Source organism: Phaseolus vulgaris, chromosome 2, assembly GCF_000499845.2.
Source record: "Phaseolus vulgaris cultivar G19833 chromosome 2, P. vulgaris v2.0, whole genome shotgun sequence".
NCBI lineage: Eukaryota > Viridiplantae > Streptophyta > Magnoliopsida > Fabales > Fabaceae > Phaseolus > Phaseolus vulgaris.
The window spans coordinates 46,704,212-46,726,830 of record NC_023758.2 but is presented as its reverse complement, the minus strand read 5'-3'; the positions used below and the strand labels follow the sequence as shown (position 1 = coordinate 46,726,830).

General features: G+C 32.7%; 2 protein-coding genes, 1 long non-coding RNA gene and 2 pseudogenes across 3 annotated transcripts; 3 read left to right on the top strand and 2 right to left on the bottom strand.

The window, feature by feature from the left end:
- Positions 1-494: 494 nt before the first annotated feature.
- On the bottom strand, positions 495-1,947 carry LOC137812735 (patatin-like protein 3; annotated as a pseudogene).
- Positions 1,013-2,399, top strand: LOC137812737 (uncharacterized). The gene is made up of 2 exons (XR_011081277.1): positions 1,013-1,153; positions 1,869-2,399. It is a non-coding gene; the product is annotated as an uncharacterized lncRNA (long non-coding RNA).
- Positions 2,400-3,769: 1,370 nt separating this feature from the next.
- LOC137812736 (probable RNA 3'-terminal phosphate cyclase-like protein) lies at positions 3,770-10,516 on the bottom strand (annotated as a pseudogene).
- A 2,891-nt stretch (positions 10,517-13,407) lies between these two features.
- Positions 13,408-16,478, top strand: LOC137812734 (phosphatidylinositol 4-kinase gamma 4-like). Its single transcript, XM_068614910.1, has 2 exons — positions 13,408-15,229; positions 15,737-16,478. Exons 1-2 carry the CDS (start codon positions 13,895-13,897, stop codon positions 16,112-16,114), a joined length of 1,713 nt encoding a protein of 570 aa, XP_068471011.1. The 5' UTR covers positions 13,408-13,894; the 3' UTR covers positions 16,115-16,478.
- Positions 16,479-20,510: 4,032 nt separating this feature from the next.
- On the top strand, positions 20,511-21,317 carry LOC137809544 (uncharacterized; the record flags this gene model as incomplete). Its single annotated transcript, XM_068610651.1, has 1 exon — positions 20,511-21,317. A coding segment is annotated over one exon (678 nt), but the record flags the coding sequence as incomplete, so codon positions are not given.
- Positions 21,318-22,619: the final 1,302 nt, after the last annotated feature.

Sequence of the window (22,619 nt, the reverse complement as noted above, 5' to 3'; positions counted from 1 at the left end):
TTTATATTATTGATAAATAATTTATAAATTTAATCTAATTAGCTATCAAAAATTTTACTACCAAATTTAGAATATAAATAATTAGATAATTGGTAGTTAAAACTTTCTTCAATCCAACCTACTCCTAAAATAAACCCACTGATAAATCTTCATCAATTCTTTCTCTCATGCTAAAATTAATGTTTATTTATTTAATTATGGTATATATGATGTTGATAATAATTTTTTTATAACATTGATTTAAGGTAATTGAAGGTTTATTGATTACCCGGATCAGTCAACAAGTTCTTTTGCTTTGGATCCAGTCATATCTCAAATCTAGGAATGTATACATCATAATTGATTTAAACCTTCATGCATATATATATATAAGGAATTATATAGTCTTTGGTTTTCTATTCTAATAGTTTGTTATATGATTAGTATAATTTTGTTTTACTTTTACTTTTGATTTTGTTTTAGGGTAAATAACAATAAGACGAGGAATTAATCAATAAAGAATTTATATTATATCAGTTTATTAAATAAAGACAAAAGTATAATAATAAAGTAGCCCCTGAATTGAAGTTACATCGTATTCAACAAAATGAATTGAATTAAGAAATGTACAGAAGAAAGTTAAGAGAAAAATAAATAAATAAATATATATATATATATATAAATATATAGAATGATTAAGAGAACTAGAAGACAACGGGGTTCTTAGTAGTGTGTGGGGATCTCATCTCTCGGAGCCTCCTCTCCTGAGAGAGTATTTTCGCAAACCTGAAATCAAACCACTAATTACAATATATTCAATTAATATAATAATTCTATTAATTAAACCAAAACTAATTAGAGTAATTAAAAAATAAACCTTGTGAGAGCTTGTTGATTAGTTTCCCCGTTGGCGAGTGGCTCAAAGACACCATTCACTAAATTGACCCTAGAAACTGATTTCTTCAACAGATTTTGACCAATCTCACAAAGCTTCTGCAGATTCTCCTTCGTAGCAATGTCGACTGAAGAATCCGTTCCATTCAAGGTATCATCCTGAATTCGAAGGTAATTATCTTCAGAGTGAAGTGCTTGAGTCACAGCAGATAAATGGAAATCAACCATGTATGCACTCGATTGCGTGAAAACGTCTGTCAATGGAGTACTGCCATTGTAGGTTAGCCAATCCAATAACCCCCATTTTGCTGCAATTTGACCATTGATTTTTTCTTCATTTTTTGCTGTTCCAGTGCCTATTGAAATTATCAGGAATCTGAATTTTGCTTCATGATTTGCTTTGTAACTTCGTTCATGGCAACTAGGGTCTGCCTCATCAATTTCCCAGAACAAAACAAGTCAATCATAATATCATTCATCATTATCATTAATTAGTCAAATAAAAGTTTTGAAACAAGAATCAATTTTAGTTTATGCATATATATTTACCGGGTTATTTGCACAGACGCCGCCATCAATGAGATTGAATTGGTGTAGGTTCCCTTGGGAGTCTTGGTTAGTGAAAGTGTGTGCAGAGTTTAGCATCCATGTAAGAACATTTCTTCATCTGCATCAATTCATTTCAAACCTTCCTGTTACTTTCTTTCTCATTCTTTTCATTTAAGAAGTGATGAAAAGAAAAAAAAAAAAAACAGAGGGAGGAAAGTTAACCTGATAAGGAGAAAAAAGAAAGGGTTGCATAGACTTGTTGCTATTATAGTTCCACCAAGCCCACTGCAACAACGCAAAGTATGCTATATATTAACTCATAATTTCTCAAAATGAATGAATGCATGCATGATTTGATCTAGATAGAACATTATGAATGAATTACCTGTGGTGTGGGAAAATCTTAAGACCGTGTTCCAAGTAAAAGGGCTTGATGTCTTTGGCAGCAAAAAGTGGTCGATGGTTGTTGTCTGAGCAGTTAGCATGGCTGTTACAAGACCTCCCGTGCTTGTTCCTGAAATCACGTCAAAGTAATCTGCAAGCCTTGCCTCTGGACCATCCAACTCCTACATCATTTTCATTATCAGTGTTCCATAGTACTACGTATTTAACATGTCTCTTCATCAATGGAATTGGTCAATGAATGAAGTAGGTTTTGGAGCATTGAAATACCTGAAGCTGAGACTCAAGGAAATCAAGAATGGTGGCGGGGATGATGCCCCTGATGCCACCTCCATCGATGCTCAGAATGGTCACTAAGTTTCCGTAAGTTGGAGGCTGAATTTGTTCAACCGATGATTTTGATATCTCCATTGCTAATTTGTTTGTGGACAAAAACTTTGAGAAAATACGGTGTAGTTTGTTTGTGAAGAGAAAGCAATGTGTAAGAAGGAGTAATGGTATGTTTGAATTGTTGGCATGGTGGTGGTGAAATTTATAGTGGGAACTCGACCAATAGATATTGATATTATATTGCAGAGGTTAATAGATCACATTATATTGCATAGGTTAATTGATGAGAATATATTTATTATAATTAAAAAAATATTGATTAAAAAAATATTCATAAACATATATTATTGAATTATAATAATAAATAAATATGTTATTTTAATTAATATTTTTATAATTGAATTTATTTGGATCTTCCTTATTAACAAAAAAAATTATTATTTTTATTAATTTTTGTTTTTAAAGTAAATTATGCAGAGAAATCATCTATCTTTTTTAATAGGTCAAATATGCAAAAATTTAAGTTGTTTCTTAACTAAAACAGAAAATTAATTTCGAAAAGAAAAAAAAGAAAATAAAATTTATAATATATCAAATAAAATTAGAAGCAAATTTTCTAAAAAATACAAGATTTTTTTATTATAATTTTTTTTCCTAATTTTATTTTTTCTTAGCTAACTTGTATTTTCTTCTTATTAGTTTTTATTTATTATAATCTAAAAAAAGAAAATTAAAAAAATATAATATTCAAGATATTCTTTTATCATATCTGATTTTTTTTTTATATTATCATTATCTTATTTTGATTTTATTTTCTCATATCCTTTGTTTTAATTTTACTTTGATTTACTTTTATTTGTATCTTATTTTCATTTTTATTTACTTTTATTTTATTTATTTATATCTGTTATTTTTATCATGTTTTGATTTGTTTTTATATCTTTTATTTTGATTTGTCTTTATTTTATATCTTTTTTTTAACTCCTTTTTTGCCATTTTTTTTTATGTTTTTGGTTTTATTTTTATTGTTATTGTTTTTATTTCCTATATTTTATTTATTTTATTTTATTTTATTTTTACATTTTTTATAACTATTTATTTAGTATTAACTGTAACATTTGCATTATTTTTTTTTAGGATTTTGCATTTTGAGTAGACACTTCAGTTGCTACTCTTTAATTTTTTGAAATTGAAAGCAATTAAGGAAAGACTTGATTTTTAAGTTTGTCTATATGTGATTCACCTCTCTTTCTTAGTAGTTTACTTGATTTGCTTTTAAATTAAAAAAAAAAATTGCTCTAAGGCGTCTAATAGGTGTTTAAGGCGTCTAATAGGTGTTGGTGTCCATAATATATATCTCCTGTTTTAAAATCTAAAATGGAACCTAAATTAGCTGAAGAAACGCATCTTCGTTGGACTTGTCTATGTGAAAAGGGAACATTCAAAACAATGGAAGTGTTGAAATGATTGTGTAATTTAAATCTTCATCATAAAGCAGACAAGTTCGTGTAACTTACTGGATCCATGTTACCCTCAACCCCGAAAAGATATCTCTTGATTATTCACATTGAGTCAAGAAGAAAGCAAAATGATTCTACTAGGAGTCAGAAAAAGATAATGAAAACCATGTGGTCTGATTATGATTCATTATAGTATACAACAAAAGTTCTTCAAACTCAGTTTGTTCCATAGTAATTTTGCCAATTGCTAATCAACTTTTATGTTGTCTTGTTGGAAAACAAAGCTTGCATAAGCATAGTAATAAAATATGATGAAGCTTTATCAGAGTATTAAGTTTTGGATAATCATAGACACAAACAGTTGCATGGTTGTTATAAACAGAGATTTCTTGTATAACATCGATAATGGAGAAGTGTTTGCTATTCAGGACAAGAGAAATGCTAAAAGAAATAAAATCTATATGTGAAAAATGCTAAAACTGGGTTACAATTGAAACTGAATTGAACTTCACCTCTTCTTTCATTTGGAAAAGAGTACATCATGTGTTGGGTTTGGGCTCACTTCCTATGTGGAGACCCAACTGTGAGTTGAAATTAGGTTAATTTTTATTTGCTTCTAATTTTTCATTGTGTGATAGATTGCAGTCAAGGAGGAATAGAGAGAGCTATCTAGAGACACTCTTGGAAGGAGTCATCAGCAAGGCAGAAACAGCTTGAGTGTGTGCCATCTATAAAGAGTGAAATAGAGATTGAGAGTGAAACAGAGAAAAAGAAGTTAGTTTCGTCAACAACTTTCGACCGTCGTCGCTTTGTTCACCGTTGGATCGGGCTGAAACTTTGACAGCAGGTTCAAAAAGTGAGGTACAACAATCTAACCGTTCGGATATTTGAGAAGTTGATTGAGCAGTGAGAAATCAGTCTCACACCGCAACAACGTTTTTCTTGATAACGAGAATTTTCGGATCGTCGCTGCTTCATCCACCGTTGGATCGAGCTGAAATTTTGACAGCAAATTCACAACTCGTGGATCTTTAATTGGGCCGTTCATATTGGTGAAAAGTCAACGAAACAATGAGTTGTAGGCCGCGTACGGTAACTGCTGTTTATGAATTTTCTGGATTCCTATTCTATAATATTTGGTTGATTATTGAGCACGAGTTGTGCTGTAATTTGAGACTCTCTGTGTAACCTAATTTGATCATAGAGGAGTTTGACTGACTGGCTTGTGCCCGTGGTTTTTACTTCTCACATTGAGAAGGTTTTCCACGTTAAAATTCTTGTGTCTTCCTGAAGTGTATTTTTGTTGCTGCGAATATTTGTTATTTCTCCTCACAGATTCTTGCGAGTTGGGGAAATTATTATCCGCTTCTTATTAACTCTGGTTGAATTGAGTTTTATTGTGTTGAATTTACCATCAGAGTGGTATCAGAGCTCTTTGGTTGGAGCTATTGAACTGCTTGAATGATGGAGGCAAAAACAAATAAGATGGTTTGTTTGAACGACACTAATTATCACTTGTGGAAGGGAAAAATGAAGGATCTGTTATTTGTGAAGAAATTACATCTTCCTGTGTTTGCTACTGAAAAGCCAAAAGATAAGAGTGATGAGGATTGGAAGTTTGAGCATCAGCAGGTCTGTGGTTTTATTCGTCAGTATGTTGAAGACAATGTTTATAATCACATTGCTAATGAGGAAGACGCAAAATCCTTGTGGAAAAAGATTGAGACTTTGTATGCCTCTAGTACAGGGAACAATAAATTATACTTATTGAATTCCTTGATGAATTTGAGGTACAAGGAGAGCACTTCTATTTCAGATCACTTAAATGATTTTCAGGGGCTCTGAGATCAATTGTCAGAAAATGGGCATCAAGTTTGATGACGAAGTTTTGGGATTATGGTTGCTGAATACTCTACCAGATTCTTGGGAAACATTTCGGGTTTCAATTACAAACTCATCCCCGGATGGTGTTGTCTCCTTAGAAAGAGTCAAAGGTAGTGTTCTTAATAAGGATATGAGAAGGAAGGCACATGGTACTTCATCTCATTCCGAAGTACTTGTCACTGCAAATAGGGGGAGAAGCCAGAGAAAGGAACTGAAAGGGAGTAGACAGAACAACATATGTAAATCCAAGTCTAGATACAAGAATGTGGAGTGTCATTATTGTCACAAAACAAGGCACATTCAGAGAAACTGTTTTGTATGGAAAAGGGAGAACAAGGATAAGAAAGGGAAGCAGAAGGAGAAATATCATGACAATGATGATCATGTTTCTACTGCTACCTATGATGATGATCTTGTTATTCTCCGTGATCATGATTCAGTTAATCTTGTATCAGATGAGAGCATGTTACACCAAGGAAGGAGTTCTTCACATTTTACACTTATGGTGATTTTGGAGTGTTGAAGATGGATAATGATGGTGTGTCCAAGGTAATTGTTATAGGTGATGTTGCTAAGAGGAATACAGTTGTTGCTAAGAGGAGTCAAACATGCTCAAAATATTCGCTTTAATTTGCTTTCTGTGCAGATGCTTGATGATAGTGGTTTTGAAAATCACTTTGGTTCAAGAAAGTGGAAACTCTTTAGAGGTAATCTCATCGTGGTCAAAAGGGAGAGAATCAGTAAATTGTATTGGACAAAAGCATTGGTTTCTAAAGATAATGTGAATGTCATGGATATGGACGCTTCTTTGTGGCACTGAAGGCTTAGTCATATCAGTGAGAAGGGGCTAAATTGTTTAGCCAAAAAGGATGTGCTTCCGAGATTGAAGAGTGCAGAGCTGGAGAAATGTTCTCATTGCATGGCTAGTAAGCATACCAGGGTATCCTTCAAGAAGCATCCTCCCTCAAAAAAGTCAGAGTTGCTTGAACTAGTGCATTTTGATGTTTGTGGCCCATAAGGTAAAGTCATATAGTGGTGCATTTTACTTTGCTACCTTTATTGATGATTGTTCTAGGAAGCTTTGGGTTTATGTTTTGAAGACAAAAAGACCAAGTACTAGAAAAATTCAAAGAATTCCATATTTTGGTTGAGAGACAGTCAGGCAAGAAGCTGAAATGCATTCGTACTGACAATGGTGGTGAGTATTGTGGACCGTTCGATGCTTATTGCAAGCAACACGGTATCAGACATGGGACTCCTCCTAAAACTCCTCAGTTGAATGGCTTAGCAGAAAGAATGAACAGGACACTGATAGAAAAGTCAGGTGTATGCTTTCTAAAGCAAAGTTGCATAAGCACTTTTGGAGTGAGGCATTGTACACTGCAGTGCATGTTATTAATTTGAGTCCTGCAGTTGCTTTGAATGCTGAGGTGGCAGACAAGATTTGGTTTGGCAAGAATGTTAAGTATGATCATTTGTGAGTCTTCGGTTGTAAAGCATATGAGCATGTTCCTAAGGATGAGAGATCCAAGTTAGACACAAAGACAAGGCAGTGCATCTTCATTGGTTATAGTCAGGATGAATTTGGCTACAAGTTCTTTGATTCTGTAGAGAAGAAGGCACTGAGAAGCCGTGAAGTTCAGTAGCAAACACAAGAAGATGCAATTTCTTCACAAATAACAGATCCTTCATTTTTTTCTTACACAAGTAATAATTAGTGTCGTTCAAACAAACCATCTTATTTGTTTTTGCCTTCATCATTCAAGCAGTCCAACCGCTCCAACCAAAGAGCTCTGATACCACTCTGATGGGAAATTCAACAGAACAAAACTCAATTCAACCAGAGTTAATAAGAAGTGGATAATAATTTCCCCAACTCGCAATAATCTGAGGAGCAATAACAAATAATCGTAGCAACAAAAATACACTTCAGGAAGACACAAGAATTTTAACGTGGAAAACCTTCTGAATGTGAGAAGTAAAAATCACGAGCACAAGCCAGTCAATCAAACTCCACTATGATCAAATTAGATTACACAAAGAGTCTCAAATTACAGCACAACTCGTGCTCAATAATCAGCCAAATACAACAGAATAAGAATCCAGAAAGTTCATAAACGGCAGTTACCGTACGCAGCCTATAACTCATTGTTCCGGTGACTTTTCACCGATCCGAACGGTCCAATTGAAGCTCCACAAGTTGTGAACCTACTGTCAAAATTTCAGCCTGATCCAACGGTAGATGAAGCAGCAGCGGCGATCCAAAAATTCTCGTTATCAAGAAAAACGCAGAAAACGTTGTTACAGTGTGAACGGTTAGATTGTTGTACCTCACGTTGTGAACCTGCTGTCAAAGTTTCAGCCCAATCCAACGGTGAACAAAGCGACGGCGATCGAAAGTTGCTGACGAAACTAACTTCTTTTCTCTGTTTCACTCTCACTCTCTATTTCACCTCTATAGATGGCACACTCCTGGCACACAATTGACTGTTCTGCTGATGGCTCTCTCCTAAAGTGTTTCTAGATAACTCTCTTTACTCTCTCTATGCCTCCTTGACTGCACTATATCACACAATTGAAAAATTAGAAGCAAATGAAAACTAACCTAATTTCACAATGGGTTGGGCCTCCACATAAGAAGTGAGCCAAAACCCAACACATGATGTACCCTTCTCCCAAATAAAAGAAGAGGTGAAGTTCAGTTTCAATTGTAACCCAGTTTTGGTAGCTATATATATATAAATTTTAGCGTTTTTCACATATAGATTTTATTTCTTTTAGCATTTCTCTTGTCCTGAATAGCAAACACTTATCCATTACCGCGCGCTTTATAATACCTTTCGAGAAAGGTTTTTCAGGCCATAACCAACACACTTGAGAAAAACTGACTGTGAGTTCGGCTCTGGTTTTGATAATGAACTTCAAATTTAGAAAATCCCTAATGTTTCTAAGAGTTTCAACCCTGTACTGGGAAAGTTTTCCAACACGAACCTTGGAAACATCTTGAGGGCATAGTGCACAAAGAAGAAATAGCAAGCCCTATAAACCAAAACAATAAAAAGAAAATATTAGGGGAATCCTTTCTAGTATCCATCACTTGACACAAAAACATTAAAAGGGCAGAAAGAAACAGCTGACATACTAACCTGATGTGCTGAATCTACCACTCCACTTTGAGCTATCTCACCAAGTAAAGCATTGGTAGTCCCCACGCCGGAGGCATCAGGTCTCTTTTCGCATCATCTGCAAGGCTAGAAGTATCATCGTCCCTCGCATGAAAAACAGCAGTGTTTGCGAAGATGAAGCAACCAGATGTAGTTTCCGCAACCAGCGAAATCCCAAAACCAGGAGAGCTGCACCAGCAAATGTCCAACAAAAGGAGTTACAACACTATGACTCTTCCTATTTCAACCAAATATATTTTCAAAACTGAAATTCAATATTCAACAAATTTCACTGAATGGAAGGAATCATACTTTCCAGCCTGAGGACCTGATCTGTGATCAGAGAAAATGTGCACATCAGAAACGAGCGGATTGATTATTCCACGGGTTGCTTTAATCATGCTATTTTCAAACTGAACAGACACTCTGGTTGAAAAGGTAGTTCCTCTAATTTTCTTCACAAAACCTTCATCAATCCAACTAACAGCCTGTGAGGAAGTACACATAAGATAACAAACAAATTTAAATACAAGTCGAAATCATCAAAAGAATCAGAAACTTACAGCCAGACTCTGAACAACAGGAAGTGATAAAATAACTTCGCCGCCACCATTGGGAGGTAATCCGCGACTCTCTACTTTAAGCTCCAAGCTTTCAGAGGGAACTCCAAAGCGCTTCAATATGGGTAAAGCAGTAGACTTGAAGGTATCAACCGATGGATCCTTAGAATCATTTGTAATCCCTGATAAACAATATCCCAAACAGTTCTAATTCAAATCATTTTAATACGGTCCTTCTGACATAGGTTTCAAAGAAAAATCAAATTATTATAACTACTATACCTTTGAGCCTACTGTTTGGGAAACAAACACAACACAGTGAGTGGCTCCAGAAAATAGCCAATGGCGGGCGAGACGCCACAATCATGAGCACTGTGTTGCCTGCCACCGATAATAGTTCCAGGTTTGTATTTTAATTTGGTACCTGTTCAACCCAGATAAAATGAACAATCAATCCCTTGGTGGTGGTGGTACTGCAACTAAACTTCATTCATAAAAAAAAAATGAAATTGAAAAGAAATACCTGTTTCGTTGATTTCGACGTGGCAATCGTCGCAGACAGTTTCGAAGAGACGGAGGAGTGAAATCTCATGGTCGCGGAGACCTGGCCAAGTTTCGTCGGCACGAATATCTTCGATGAGAATGGGAGTGGAAGAGAGAGTGGCGAGAAGAAGCCGCTGCCGGAAGTTCTGGCTTCCCAGCAACCTCTTGTACGCCGTTTTCCCCATTCTATGAATACACCGCAGATTTCGATGCCCGGTATCGGAATGCAGAACGGAGGAGTACGGAGGAGTTGCTTGCAAGAGACGTATCCTACAAAAAGAGACGAAGCCAGTTAACTCAGTAATAAACTCGGTTTTTAAGTAAACTCGAAAGAATCGGAGTGAACTCGGTGAACTCGCTCAAACTCGCGAGTCTACTCTTAGATGGCGAGTGCAACTGGGTTTTCGTTTTAACCAAAACGGTGTTCATCTGAATGGGAAAAATAAATGAAATAAACTGACCTTCAAAGTTTCGCGTTTCGTTTTCGTTTTGGTTTCACTTTGCGTCTTCTGTGGAGTGTGCGGAGGTGGTGTGTCTTCTCTAAATGAGTACGGCGGTGGTAGCGATCGAGCGGAGTGTTCGCGCGGTGGTGACGGTTAGGTCGCAGGGTGATGGCGGTTCGTGCGTTCGTGCGGCGATTGCGGTGGTCGCGGGTTGCAGGTCGACGGTGGTGTCGGAGGTGCCGATGGTAGTTTGGTCCATTGTTACGTGGTCTGATCTAGGGAATTAGGGTTCTGTTATTATTTTATTGGGCTGCACAAGATGGGCTCCAAATTGATTTTTTTTATTTAATTGAGGTGTAGATTTTTTTTTTGTTTGGAATGCTTTTTTTTTTAATTGAGAAAACTTGCTGCAAATTTTATTTGTTTTTGACAAAAATTGAAATTGGAGCAGTATATTTTTTTAAATATTTTTTAAAACAACTTGATATAAAAATATAAAAATATTTTTTAAAAAAAAATTAGAATTAAAATAATTTTTAAATTAAAACAAAAATATTGTAATTTGTTAATATATAAAATAATTATATTTTTAAATGATAATATATTAAATTTATTTTCTTTATATTAAAATTAAAATTAATTAGATTTCTTTATTTATTATTTTAATGTTAATTTAATTAATTGTTTATAAATATAATTATTAATAAAAAATAATTATTAATTAAAATTATATAACATATAACTATAATATAATATTTAAAAACATATATGTAATGAATTATTTATCTAAATATGATATTATTTTTATACATAATTTACTACATTATCACATATAATTGATTATATATTATTTTTTATCTACCGAATTTTAGAAAATAAGTAATAACATTTTCTTTCTCAAATTGATAATTTTTATTTTTTATTTTCTCTTTAAATTTTCTTACAAAGTACATACATGCAGTAAAATAAGTAACCAACATGAATCAGTTAACATGGGGTCGACTGCCCTAGCTACCATGTGACCTCAATAAGCTCCTTTATGTTTACTGTGCACTTTAGAAAAGGTAGAAACTCTTATAATAATCATTATTCTCTAAAATTAATATATACTCAAACACCCATTTTAATCAATCATAACAAACATAGTACTAAATTTTTAACTGCAAAATGAAAAAAAAAAATACTTACAATAGGTTTAATGATATGAAAACTATTTAACTCAATTAAAAAGTAATAATTGACAGATGTGGGACACGTTTGGGTGAAAGAGCATGTGAGGAGGAATCATGAGTTCCGGAAACATACATGAATATAAATAAAAAGTTGAATTATGTTGGGAAAAATGAAATTCATTAACCTCTTTTCCATTACTTGAGTGCATTGTTAGTAATAATGTAGATCTCAAAATCATGGGACACCGAATCCCATATTCCTATAGACATAGCTGAATTTTGATGACATTAATTTGCTTATAACAAAAGCTAAACCTATAGTTTAATTTACAAGTTCAAAGTGTTGTTCAATGAATAGGAATGTTTAAGGACCAAAATGAGTGCATCTGAAATTCAGGTGGTGGAGACAAAATAAAACAAGTATCTATGTATCTTTGCATCCTGTTTTTTCTCAATCTGAACCACAACTTTAATTCTAGGGTTTAGGGTTTATCACTTCTTCTAACAACTGATATTTAAACATAATTACAAATTAATATCAAAACTAAACTTCTTATAACAAATTCACATATTATAATAACAATAATAATTATGAATACTGTTAGACATTCATTATCTAAAAACAGTATTAGTATAATATGTGATTTTAGTTTAATTGGCTTTCACAAGAAAGAAAAAAAAAACTGAACAAAACCTTGCAAAAATATTCAATTTTCTGATGATTTCCTTTTTTTTGGCAGATTACAATTAGGTTGCTTAAACATTCCAGCAAAATATGCATTTAAATTTTAAAATTACTACTCTACTCCATTAGCAAAACTTAATTTATTGTTATTTTCTATTATAAAACAGACAAAGAGAACCCTATAAAGAGGTTTAACACTGATTTTGATTTTTTTTTCTAAGAGGAACAATTTTTTTTTGTTAAAGTAATAAAAACCCTTATTTGATAACGCAGTAAAAAATGTTGTATAAGTAAATTATGTTAAAAAGTTATGAAAGTTTATTATACCTAAATATCCTTATTTATATATAAAATGGTAAATATATTTCAAAAAATAGTGTTCGAACATTAAACCAATTATACAACCTTAATTATGTTAACTATTTCTTTTAATTTTCTATTTATATCAACATTGAACTAATTACACGTCATGATCATAGAAATTTCTTTTTAAATTTCTATGAGTTAATTTCTATAGATTAAAAAATGATTATATATTCGAAAAGGAAATTGACCAAGTCAAAATAAATTCTGACACGTGTACGGTCTACAGTACTTGCAAATGCAATGTTTGTAGGATGATCATGTATCATACATAAACTACTGCACTCTCTCTCTGTTTCCACTTTCCAAATTCCAATTCAATATTTTTGTACTAATATACATGTATTTTATCGGTTTTACAATAGTAATAAATTTATTAATTTTATAATAATTATCTTCTTGCTTTCGAAATTCACTAAAAAGTCTTGATGTAGTTTTGCAACAATTAATTGTTTTTGTGAATTTAAATAGTTTTTTAACTAATTTAGATAAATTACGAAAGTTAATTTATTTAATTAATAACATTAAATTTTCTTAAAAAGTTATATTATTTTTCAATTACTAAAAATGATCATTCAAAGGTAGCAATTAATGAAATCAACGTAGAAATTTGTCAATGTCATCATTGCACTTCTAACATAATTTCTAATACATTTAAATTTCATTAAGATGCAGTGCAGTGTTATTAAGATGAAGAAGACTGATTAATTTATTGGTAATATATAAATAAGAATCTCAAATGCAGAAAAATTTGAAACAGAAAAAGTGTTAATATTGCTCTTAATTTGTATAGATTTACACTATACAAAATTTACAATGTGGATTAATAATGGTCATTAAACTCTTAATCGCCGTTAAGGTTGACGGAAGAGGTAGGTTAGAAAGAAAAGAAAAAGATCAAGAAAGAATACGACGTTAAGTCTCCGTTATAGCAGCTGGGTCAAAACTGTATAAAAAAGCAACGGCTACGATGCCGTTTATATCACACACTCTTCGTCTTCTCTGCAACATCACTGGTTTATCGGAGCAAAAAAATCGGTTCCTCACTCTGTGTTGTGGTGTGGTAATAACACATAACACACCACAAACATCAATATCGGAAAATGCCAGAATCACATTATTCCTCTCAATTCATCACCCTCTCTGCAACCACCCTTTCCTTTTAAGTTCTTCATTCTCTCACTTTTTCCTTTGGTTCTTTCCTTTTGGTAAGAGGCCCCTCTCGCTCGCTTTCCTTCCACCATTCATTCGAGAGCTATTGTTGTTGTTATTACCATTATTCTTCATTTCATCATCCATTCCCACAACACAATCGAAGTAGATTCCTTTTCGTTTTTGTTTGAGTCCCATTGTATTATATCATAAATAAAAAAAAATTTGGAGTAAAGCAAAAAAAGGGTAAGATAAGGTAAGGCCAATTTGGAACCCGGAAAAAAAAAAGGGTAAAAAGTGATTGACTTTGAAAGATGTCAATTGCTGAGTTTGCGTTGAATACAGTTATCAAAGAGAAAGGGCAATGGGAAGGACAACCGGGACATTGTTCTGATGAGCCAATCTTGATTTATCTCACGGTGGATGGCGCTGTGACCCCAATGCGCGTGTTGGAGTCTGATTCCATTGCTTCGGTGAAACTGAGGATTCAGCAGTGCAAAGGCTTCGTGGTGAAAAAGCAGAAGTTGGTTTTTGGTGGCAGAGAGCTAGCTCGCAGTGGCACGCTTATCAAGGAGTATGGTGTCGCTGATGGCAATGTTCTTCACATGGTTCTTCGCCTCTCTGATCTTCTTTTCATTGTCGTGAGGACCGTTTCTGGGAAGAAGTATGAGTTCCACATCGATAGACACCGAAATGTGGGTTATCTGAAGCAACGCATTAGAAAAAAAGGGGATGGTTTCATTGATCTTGAGGATGATCAAGAGCTTTTCTGCAATGATGAGAAGCTCGATGACCAGAGCGTCTTCCATGACATATGCAAGAGTGACGACGATGTGATTCATTTGATAATTAAGAAATCGGCCAAGGTTAAGGCCACACCGATTCGCAAGGATTTGAAGCTCTCCGTGAAGGCATCAGGTGAGAGAATAAAACTTAATAGGGACAAACATGTTCAGATAGCAAATGTGCCACCAGATGTATGTTTCTGGTTGGAACCAATTATTCTGAATCCCAAGATCAATTTTCTTCCTTTCCTTTGGGATATGATACGCTCCACATTTGAAGGTTTGAAGAGAGGAAATGACCCTATTAGGTCCTCTGAGGGCACTGGAGGGACTTACTTCATGCAAGATTCAACAGGTCAGGAGTATGTTTCTGTTTTTAAGCCAATGGATGAGGAACCGATGGCTGTGAACAACCCAAGAGGTCTTCCAAGTTCATCCAATGGCGAAGGTTTGAAAATAGGGACAAAGGTTGGTGAAGGAGCCTTGAGGGAAGTTGCAGCATACTTGTTGGATCATCCAAAGAGTGGGCCACGTTTGTTGTCAGGTGAAGAAGTAGGGTTTTCTGGTGTTCCCCCTACTGTAATGGTGCAGTGCCTGCACAAAAAGTTTAACCACCCAAATGGATTTTCTTGCTCCTCAAAAGATGTTAAGATCGGGTCACTGCAGAAGTTCACTAGTAATGATGGTAACTGTGAGGACTTTGGACCCTGGGCTTTCCCAGTGGAGGAAGTGCATAAGATTACTGTGCTTGATATAAGACTGGCCAATGCAGACAGGCATGGTGGGAATATATTGATCAGAAAGGAGGAAGGTGGCCAGATAAAGCTCATTCCTATTGATCATGGCTACTGTCTACCAGATAAAGTAAGCATTTATTTTCCTAAAAACTTCAGGTTTCGATTCATGACCAATCATGCTGAAATACTGGCCAATATGATTTTAGATTAATACTCACATGTTTGGTGCTAGGTCGAGGAATTAGTTCTGAGTCCAACATCAAATTTAAATTGAAACAACTTTAGAAAACTTTGTGCTGATGATAAAAAAAATTATATTGGATTTTACTAGCAGCTTGATTTCATAATAAAAAATTCTATCAGAAATCATTTTGACCATAATCAATTTTGTAAATGCTCAACCAAACACATAACCCCTTTTGGCATCCACAGAGCACATCATACCTTACATGTGACACAATGCAGATAAATTATTTACTTTTTGTGACATGATTAATTCATTGAAATATGGAGGAGCATAATTTACCAGTGATCTGTGACTTATTGTTTATGCAAGCTATGTGTGTAGAATAACTATATGTAATTGTTTCTGAAATTGATTGAATATGGAGTAACTTGATTATTGTTTCTGCAGTTTGAAGATTGCACATTTGATTGGCTTTACTGGCCGCAAGCGCGTAAGCCTTTCTCTCCTGAGACAGTTGAATATATAAATTCTCTGGATGCTGAAAAAGACTTGGAGCTTTTGAAATGTTATGGTTGGGATATTCCGCTTCAGTGTGCTAGAACACTTCGCATTTCCACAATGTTGCTGAAGAGAGGGGTTGAGAGAGGCCTTACTCCCTATGAAATTGGAAGCATTATGTGTCGGGAAAATTTGAACAAGGAATCTGTGATTGAAGAGATTATCATGGAAGCCCAAGATTCCTTGCTTCCTGGCATGGAGGAACCAGATTTTCTTGAAGCCATCTCGCGGAGCATGGATTCCCACCTTGATAAGCTTGCAAACTAGACTCTTTTTCTGAGTTATAGGTGTATTTGTATGTATTCAGTGAATGAGTCCATTTTGGGATGGACTGCAGGTTGCATAAACTGTGATATGGCTTCATGTGTTCTTCACATTGGCCTCATCATGTTCTTGTCTATTTTTGGATTCTTTGAACTGTTTTTCAGGATTGCATTGCCGTGCTGAACAGAAAGCAAAGGTCTAAATAAGATGTATTATATACTACAGTTTCATATATCATAGTAGAATTGTACGAGGTGTGACAAAGAACTGGATCTGTCACGTGTACATAATAAATGTTACATGTTAGGTGTCACCCCCTAAAAATGTAACATCTTAGGGGGTTTATGAAATGTATCTTTTACCCATTGCCCGCATCTTCGTTGGACTTGTCTCTGTATGAAAAGGGAACATTCAAAAACATGCAAGTATTGATATGATTGTGCAAATTAAATCTTCATCATAAAGCAGACATTTTTGTACGTGTAACTTACTGGATTCATGTTACCCTCACCCCCACAAAAAAAATCTCTTGATGATTGTGTGGTGGTAGGCATTGGCAATTTGACATCATGATATGACATTGAGTCAAGAAGAAAGCAAAATGATTCTACTAGGACTCAGAAAAAGATAATGACAACCATGTGGTCTGATTATGAGCACAGATTGTGCATAGGAAAGGAGAGACACCAATGAAAGTTTGTTAAGTTACGAAGTACTTGTTATTGCTGTTGTTGTTCGTTAATGGTTGGGATTTCGCCAATGAGAGGAGAATGTGAACATCAAAACACTTGGATAGAAGGTTAATCATACTTTGGAAAAATTTGTTTTGACGCAATATAAGAAAATCTTTAAATAGACATTAATTTTTAAAATTAAAATAATTAATTGTTATTTAATTAAATTAAAAATATTTTATAAACTACAAAAATATTGATATTTAAAATAATTTATATTATTAATAAAAAATTATAAAAAAAATTAAATTAATATTTAATCATTAATTACTAATATTTTAACTATTTACTATTTTATATTCTAAATTAATCTTAGAGTAGAGACTAATTTAAATTCTGAAATATCAAGAGTTAAAATGTTGTAAGTACTTAAATATTAATTTATAAGCTATTTTTTAAATTTATATTAATAATATAAACTATTTTAAATTTTAATAATTTTTTAATCTCTAAAGTAATATTTAATTTAATCCATATATATATAGTGACTAATTATTTTTAATTTTTAAATTTGATTATTATTTAGTGATTGATTTGATTATAACAAAGGTCTCGATAATTTCTTAAATAATTATATTAATTTTTAATTTTGATAATCAATTTAATGGTTAGCATTTTTTTGGTCTCACGTAAACCACTCATAAAATTAGTTGTTTGGCTATTGGAAAGATATTTGGTTGAAGATTGAGAAAGTGAATTAGATAGAAGTTTAGAAATGAAAACACAGTGATTAAAGAAGGTTAACCTTATTTTACAGCCTTTGAATTGAAAAAATAGATATGAAAATAACTAAATTACATCTATATTTATTTGTTTAATATTAAAATGATGAAAAAAAAAATTAAAAGTATTTAATTTTAATGACATTTTTTCTAAGTAAATTTCCTGTGTGAATAGTACTTCTTTGTTTCACACTCTTAATAGCAAAATAATTTTATTTAACAATTTCTTGTAATAATATAATAACATTTTAAATTAAAAAATAAAATAAATATAGTTAAAATATCAATTTATTGAATGTGTTTATTACTAGGAGTGTCAAAGCATCAACACTAAAAGATAAGATATATGTAAGTAACTTTTATTTTATCGATAGTATTTTGTAATACTTATATTTTGTTTTTCTATATTAATGTTAAACTCTTGTCATTTAAATATTAAACATTATATACAAAACTGTATTGGAAATGTAATAATTAAATTAAATAGTATAAAATTAAATGATAACATTATTTATTAGCACAATGCTAAGATAAAGTTAAGAAAATAATAATACATTATATATACGCGTATACTATAAGCTATACTGAAAACTTATTTACTGACACCTCTATTTTAAACAAATTATAAGTTAGTTAAATCCACTCATTGTTATAACTTATCTCCATTTCTTCTACTTATAAATTTTAATAAAAAATAACCTTTAATAGTATATTGTTTATTTTAATTTTCAGTAAGTTTAAAATTAGCTAAAAATCTAAAACTATAATTACCTAAAAGTATACGTCTATCTGTTTCTAACATAAAAATATAACTTATATAAAATAATAATCTTAATAATATTTTTATGACATTTTATTCTTATATTACTTCATTCATCTACTAATTTGACTAAATTTACCAATTTTCACATTTTTCAAAACTTTCACTTAACTTATTAATTATTATTTTTGGCATATATATACTTATAAAGTCTATTAAATAAAATGCATTGTTTATTTGAAAATTTACACAAAATCAATGTAAAAGTGATCAAACAAAAAAGAAAAATGTGTTTTAATGTTAACATTGAATATGATTTTTATACCTTTTTAAATTGAATTTTGTCTCTCAATATAAAAAAAAAAATCACTTTTCAATATTTGTTGTCATTAAGTTTAGAACAAAATAGAATGAGCCCTAAGATTAATTACTATTGTATCAGATACTTTTCAGTTTTTAACATACAAAGAACTCTTTAATTATTATAATTTCATTTGCTAAACTTTTACTTGTACGAAAAAAAAATCAATTATAAAGGTATTTTTTAAAATCAAAGTATGTAAAATATTATAAGCGGTAAATGATAGAAGTGATTAAATATAAAAGTTATAATTATAAGAAAAGAGAAAGTGTTCCAATTATTTGTCAATCTCCTACCTTTCCCTCCATCATTTTCCCGCCACCAATCCACTTTTCCGGTAATAAAAAATTAAACTAAATTGTTTAAAAGAATGCAATTTATAAAATTTAAAATAGAATAGCAAAACAAAATAAAAAAAAAATGATATTGAAGTCAAGTAATGTATAACAGCTAGATTGGGCTTTTGGTACAATTGCTGCCCAATTGTGAAACTCCCAATGTTATACGACTTTGCACACTCTTCAAAAACTATCATATTAAAATATACTCACATTTAACTATTAACCGTTTACCACTTTCATAACTATGATAAGATATAAAGAACTATTAAAATTTTCGTTTTTCTCATTTGGTTGTTAGGATTTCACTGGATCATTTTCGTTTTTGTGATTCTCCTTCGACTCTCAATCTTGGGTGAATGACAAATAAAAAATTTATTTATAAAATGCATAGTAAAACGGGTGATCGACACTCGAATAAGTGCACAGTGATAAATAACGTACATTTATCTTTAAAAATTACATTATCTATATTATTTTAATAGACTTACCTTATTGGATTTGATTAGTGAAATGGATCGTACTTATAACTGCATTACTTAATTCTTAATGACATTAATTTCACTGACCTTAGTTTGACCATGATGATTTGTCTCGATCAGATTTTCTTGAGTTCGATAAGAATGACCAAATCTCGGTCATACCCATACTAGTAAATATGATAATTATATAAATTAAATCTAAATTAGCATATATCTCCAGAAAAATTTGAATGATTTTTTTTTAATTGACATATTCTATACACAACTTCAAAACTGACCCCGTTAAGAATTGCCATGTGTTTACAACATGAATTTCGTTAATTAAACATTATTTCAACATTATAGACTAGATCTAGAATAATTCGTGATTGATAATATTGATAAAATATCTTAATTTGGTAAAGGGTAACCAAGCAGTTTAAAACTAAATTTACATGTTTTTTTTTTTTAAATTTGAAATAGTGAAGGTTGACAGAAATTGCAGAAAGACGCAGTTGGTTATTAATTGAAAAGAATATTAGTGCGGCAAAGGGACCACCACCACCCTCATAGTCAACAACACTGTCCACTTCAAGACAAAAATCTCTTTATTTCTATTAATATTACCAATCCTTCTATTTTTTATTAATCAAAATTTTAAATTCATTATAATTTGTTATCTGTTTCGTTTTGCAATTATAATCCCACTTCACTTAATAATATTTTATATTAAAAGAATACTAATAATTATATTATTTATAAATTAGTGGGAGAAATTGTGTTTTATATTTTGAAGAAAATGAAACGAATGAAAATTGGTACTTTAGGAAGAAGAGGTGGAAATACTAGTAATAGAGCACTTGAGAAATTGAAAAGTAATGTTGGGTTTTCTTGTTTTGCATTTTGCAACAATTTTTATTTTATTTTTTCTCAAATCATGTGGGGTTTTTGTTTTGGTCGCATCCTTAAATTATGCGCATAGGCATCTTTTTCCTCATCCTTTTCCTGCCTTCAACGTAACCAACAACACCCACTTCCACTCTGGCTCTCCCTCTACCACCGCAGGCCGCGGCCGCCGGAGCTGCTCCGCCCCATGTCGCACCGAGGCCGAAACGGCCGCGTCCACCGTCGGGGCGCACCAACCTCGCTTCCTGCGTAGTCGCCACCATCTTCCTAGTCTTCATCATCATCGTCATCCTCATTGTGTACTACACTGTGTTCAAACCCCAGGACCCCAAGATCGCCGTCAACGCCGTCCAGCTCCCCACGTTCTCCGTCGCTAACGGCACCGTCAACTTCACGTTCTCCCAATACGCCGCCGTCCGGAACCCTAACCGCGCCGCCTTCTCCCACTACGACAGCTCGCTCCAGCTCCTCTACTCCGGCAGCCAGGTCGGGTTCATGTTCATCCCAGCCGGCGAGATCGACGCCGGGCGGACGCAGTACATGGCCGCCACCTTCTCCGTCCAGTCCTTCCCCCTCTCCGCGCCCGGCAGAGTGGGCCCCACTCTGGCGAACGGCGACGGAGTGGGCTTCAACTATGGGCTTAGGATTGAGCCCACTTTGGAAATCGAATCCAAGTTAGAGATGGTGGGCCGCGTGAAAGTGTTGCACTTCTTCACCCATCATGTTTACGCGAAAGCCGGTTGCAGGGTCGCCATTGCCGTAACCGATGGATCCGTGTTAGGTTTTCACTGCTAATTCTTTTTTTCTTTTTCTCGTAACTCTAGACTTTACCACTAAAGTAACTATATAATCACTGTAACTGTTAGTCACCTTGAGTAACCAAGGGTTCACGGTTAAAATTGTAAAGACCCTTTTTCCTTTTCATTTTTCCTTCTCCAATTGCGAAAGTTTTGAGGCAAGAAATAATATTATTCATCTAGAGGGGAATGGGGCATTTAATTTATAATGTAGCACTATTTTGGAAAGAAAAAAGTATATAAATTTGAAGTGATAGATTATAATAGAAGAAAGTGTAGTTAGAGGAGTAATATGGGTTAAGAAATGTGAAGATTATGTGTAATGGGTGGGGCTAGAAAGTGGGGTTATTTATGTGTTACTTTATTGGGATAAGTTAAAGGTTAAGTAAAGCGTTGTAGGAGGAGGCAGAAAGTGGAGGCGAATGATGAGTTTGAAAGAGAACTTCTTTTGGCTTTTGTGATGGTAATTAATTGTGGGTTAAGCAAAGTTGGATACCATTCTTGATAGTGATACTAGTTTGACCAATGGTGTGAAAATTGGAATGAAGTGAATGAGGTTTTGGTGAAAAAAGGGAATGGGTTCATTTGTGTTGCTTGATATCAAGTAATTATATATTTCCCTATGTTGACAATCTTTTCTTGCAGTTAAAAATTGTTACAAATATCAACACTGCTAGTACAAGAAAAATATTTGTTATTATTATTTTCATATTATAATAATAGAATTTTAATAAATAACGTAATTTTTTTGGTTATGAGATCATTTGTATTGATGCTCCATTTAAAGTTTTTTTAAACAATATTGACGATAAAATAAAATAAAATGTTCAAAACGCCAAGGACCAAATTTGAAAAAAAAAAAAAAAGCTTACAAGAACTAAAATAAAAAAGATGTTAAATTTAAAAAAAAGGAAAATTCATATTTAAGTAATAGTTATGTTTAATTACATTATTCACTAATTCAAGGAATATATATCAACTTGTAACAACATAAATGTGAGTGTCTCCTTAACAAACTTTTAAATTAAAAGTATGAAATGAAACTAACAATTAATCTATATTTATGAGTTTTATCTAAGTTAATATTGTTCTGGTCTCAAATTTACCATATTTAAGATTATCACATTTTAAATATTATTTGTTATATTATTTGTTTTGCTGTTTGGTGGTGAGTTAAAGAACGGAAATATTTATAAATCTTTAGTTTGAATACTAAGTGTGTGAGACATTTTAAATACATTGAGACTAAAAATAAACGTGATCACCTAAACTCTCAATATAACTCTATCGTAAATTTACTACTAGTGTTACAGTACTAACATATGAAACATTATTCACTTTGAACATTGGTAATTCTATCATAAAATAATAAAGTTTAGTTCAATAAATTTCTAAATACAAAAGGAATTCCTTAAGTGAAATTGATTCC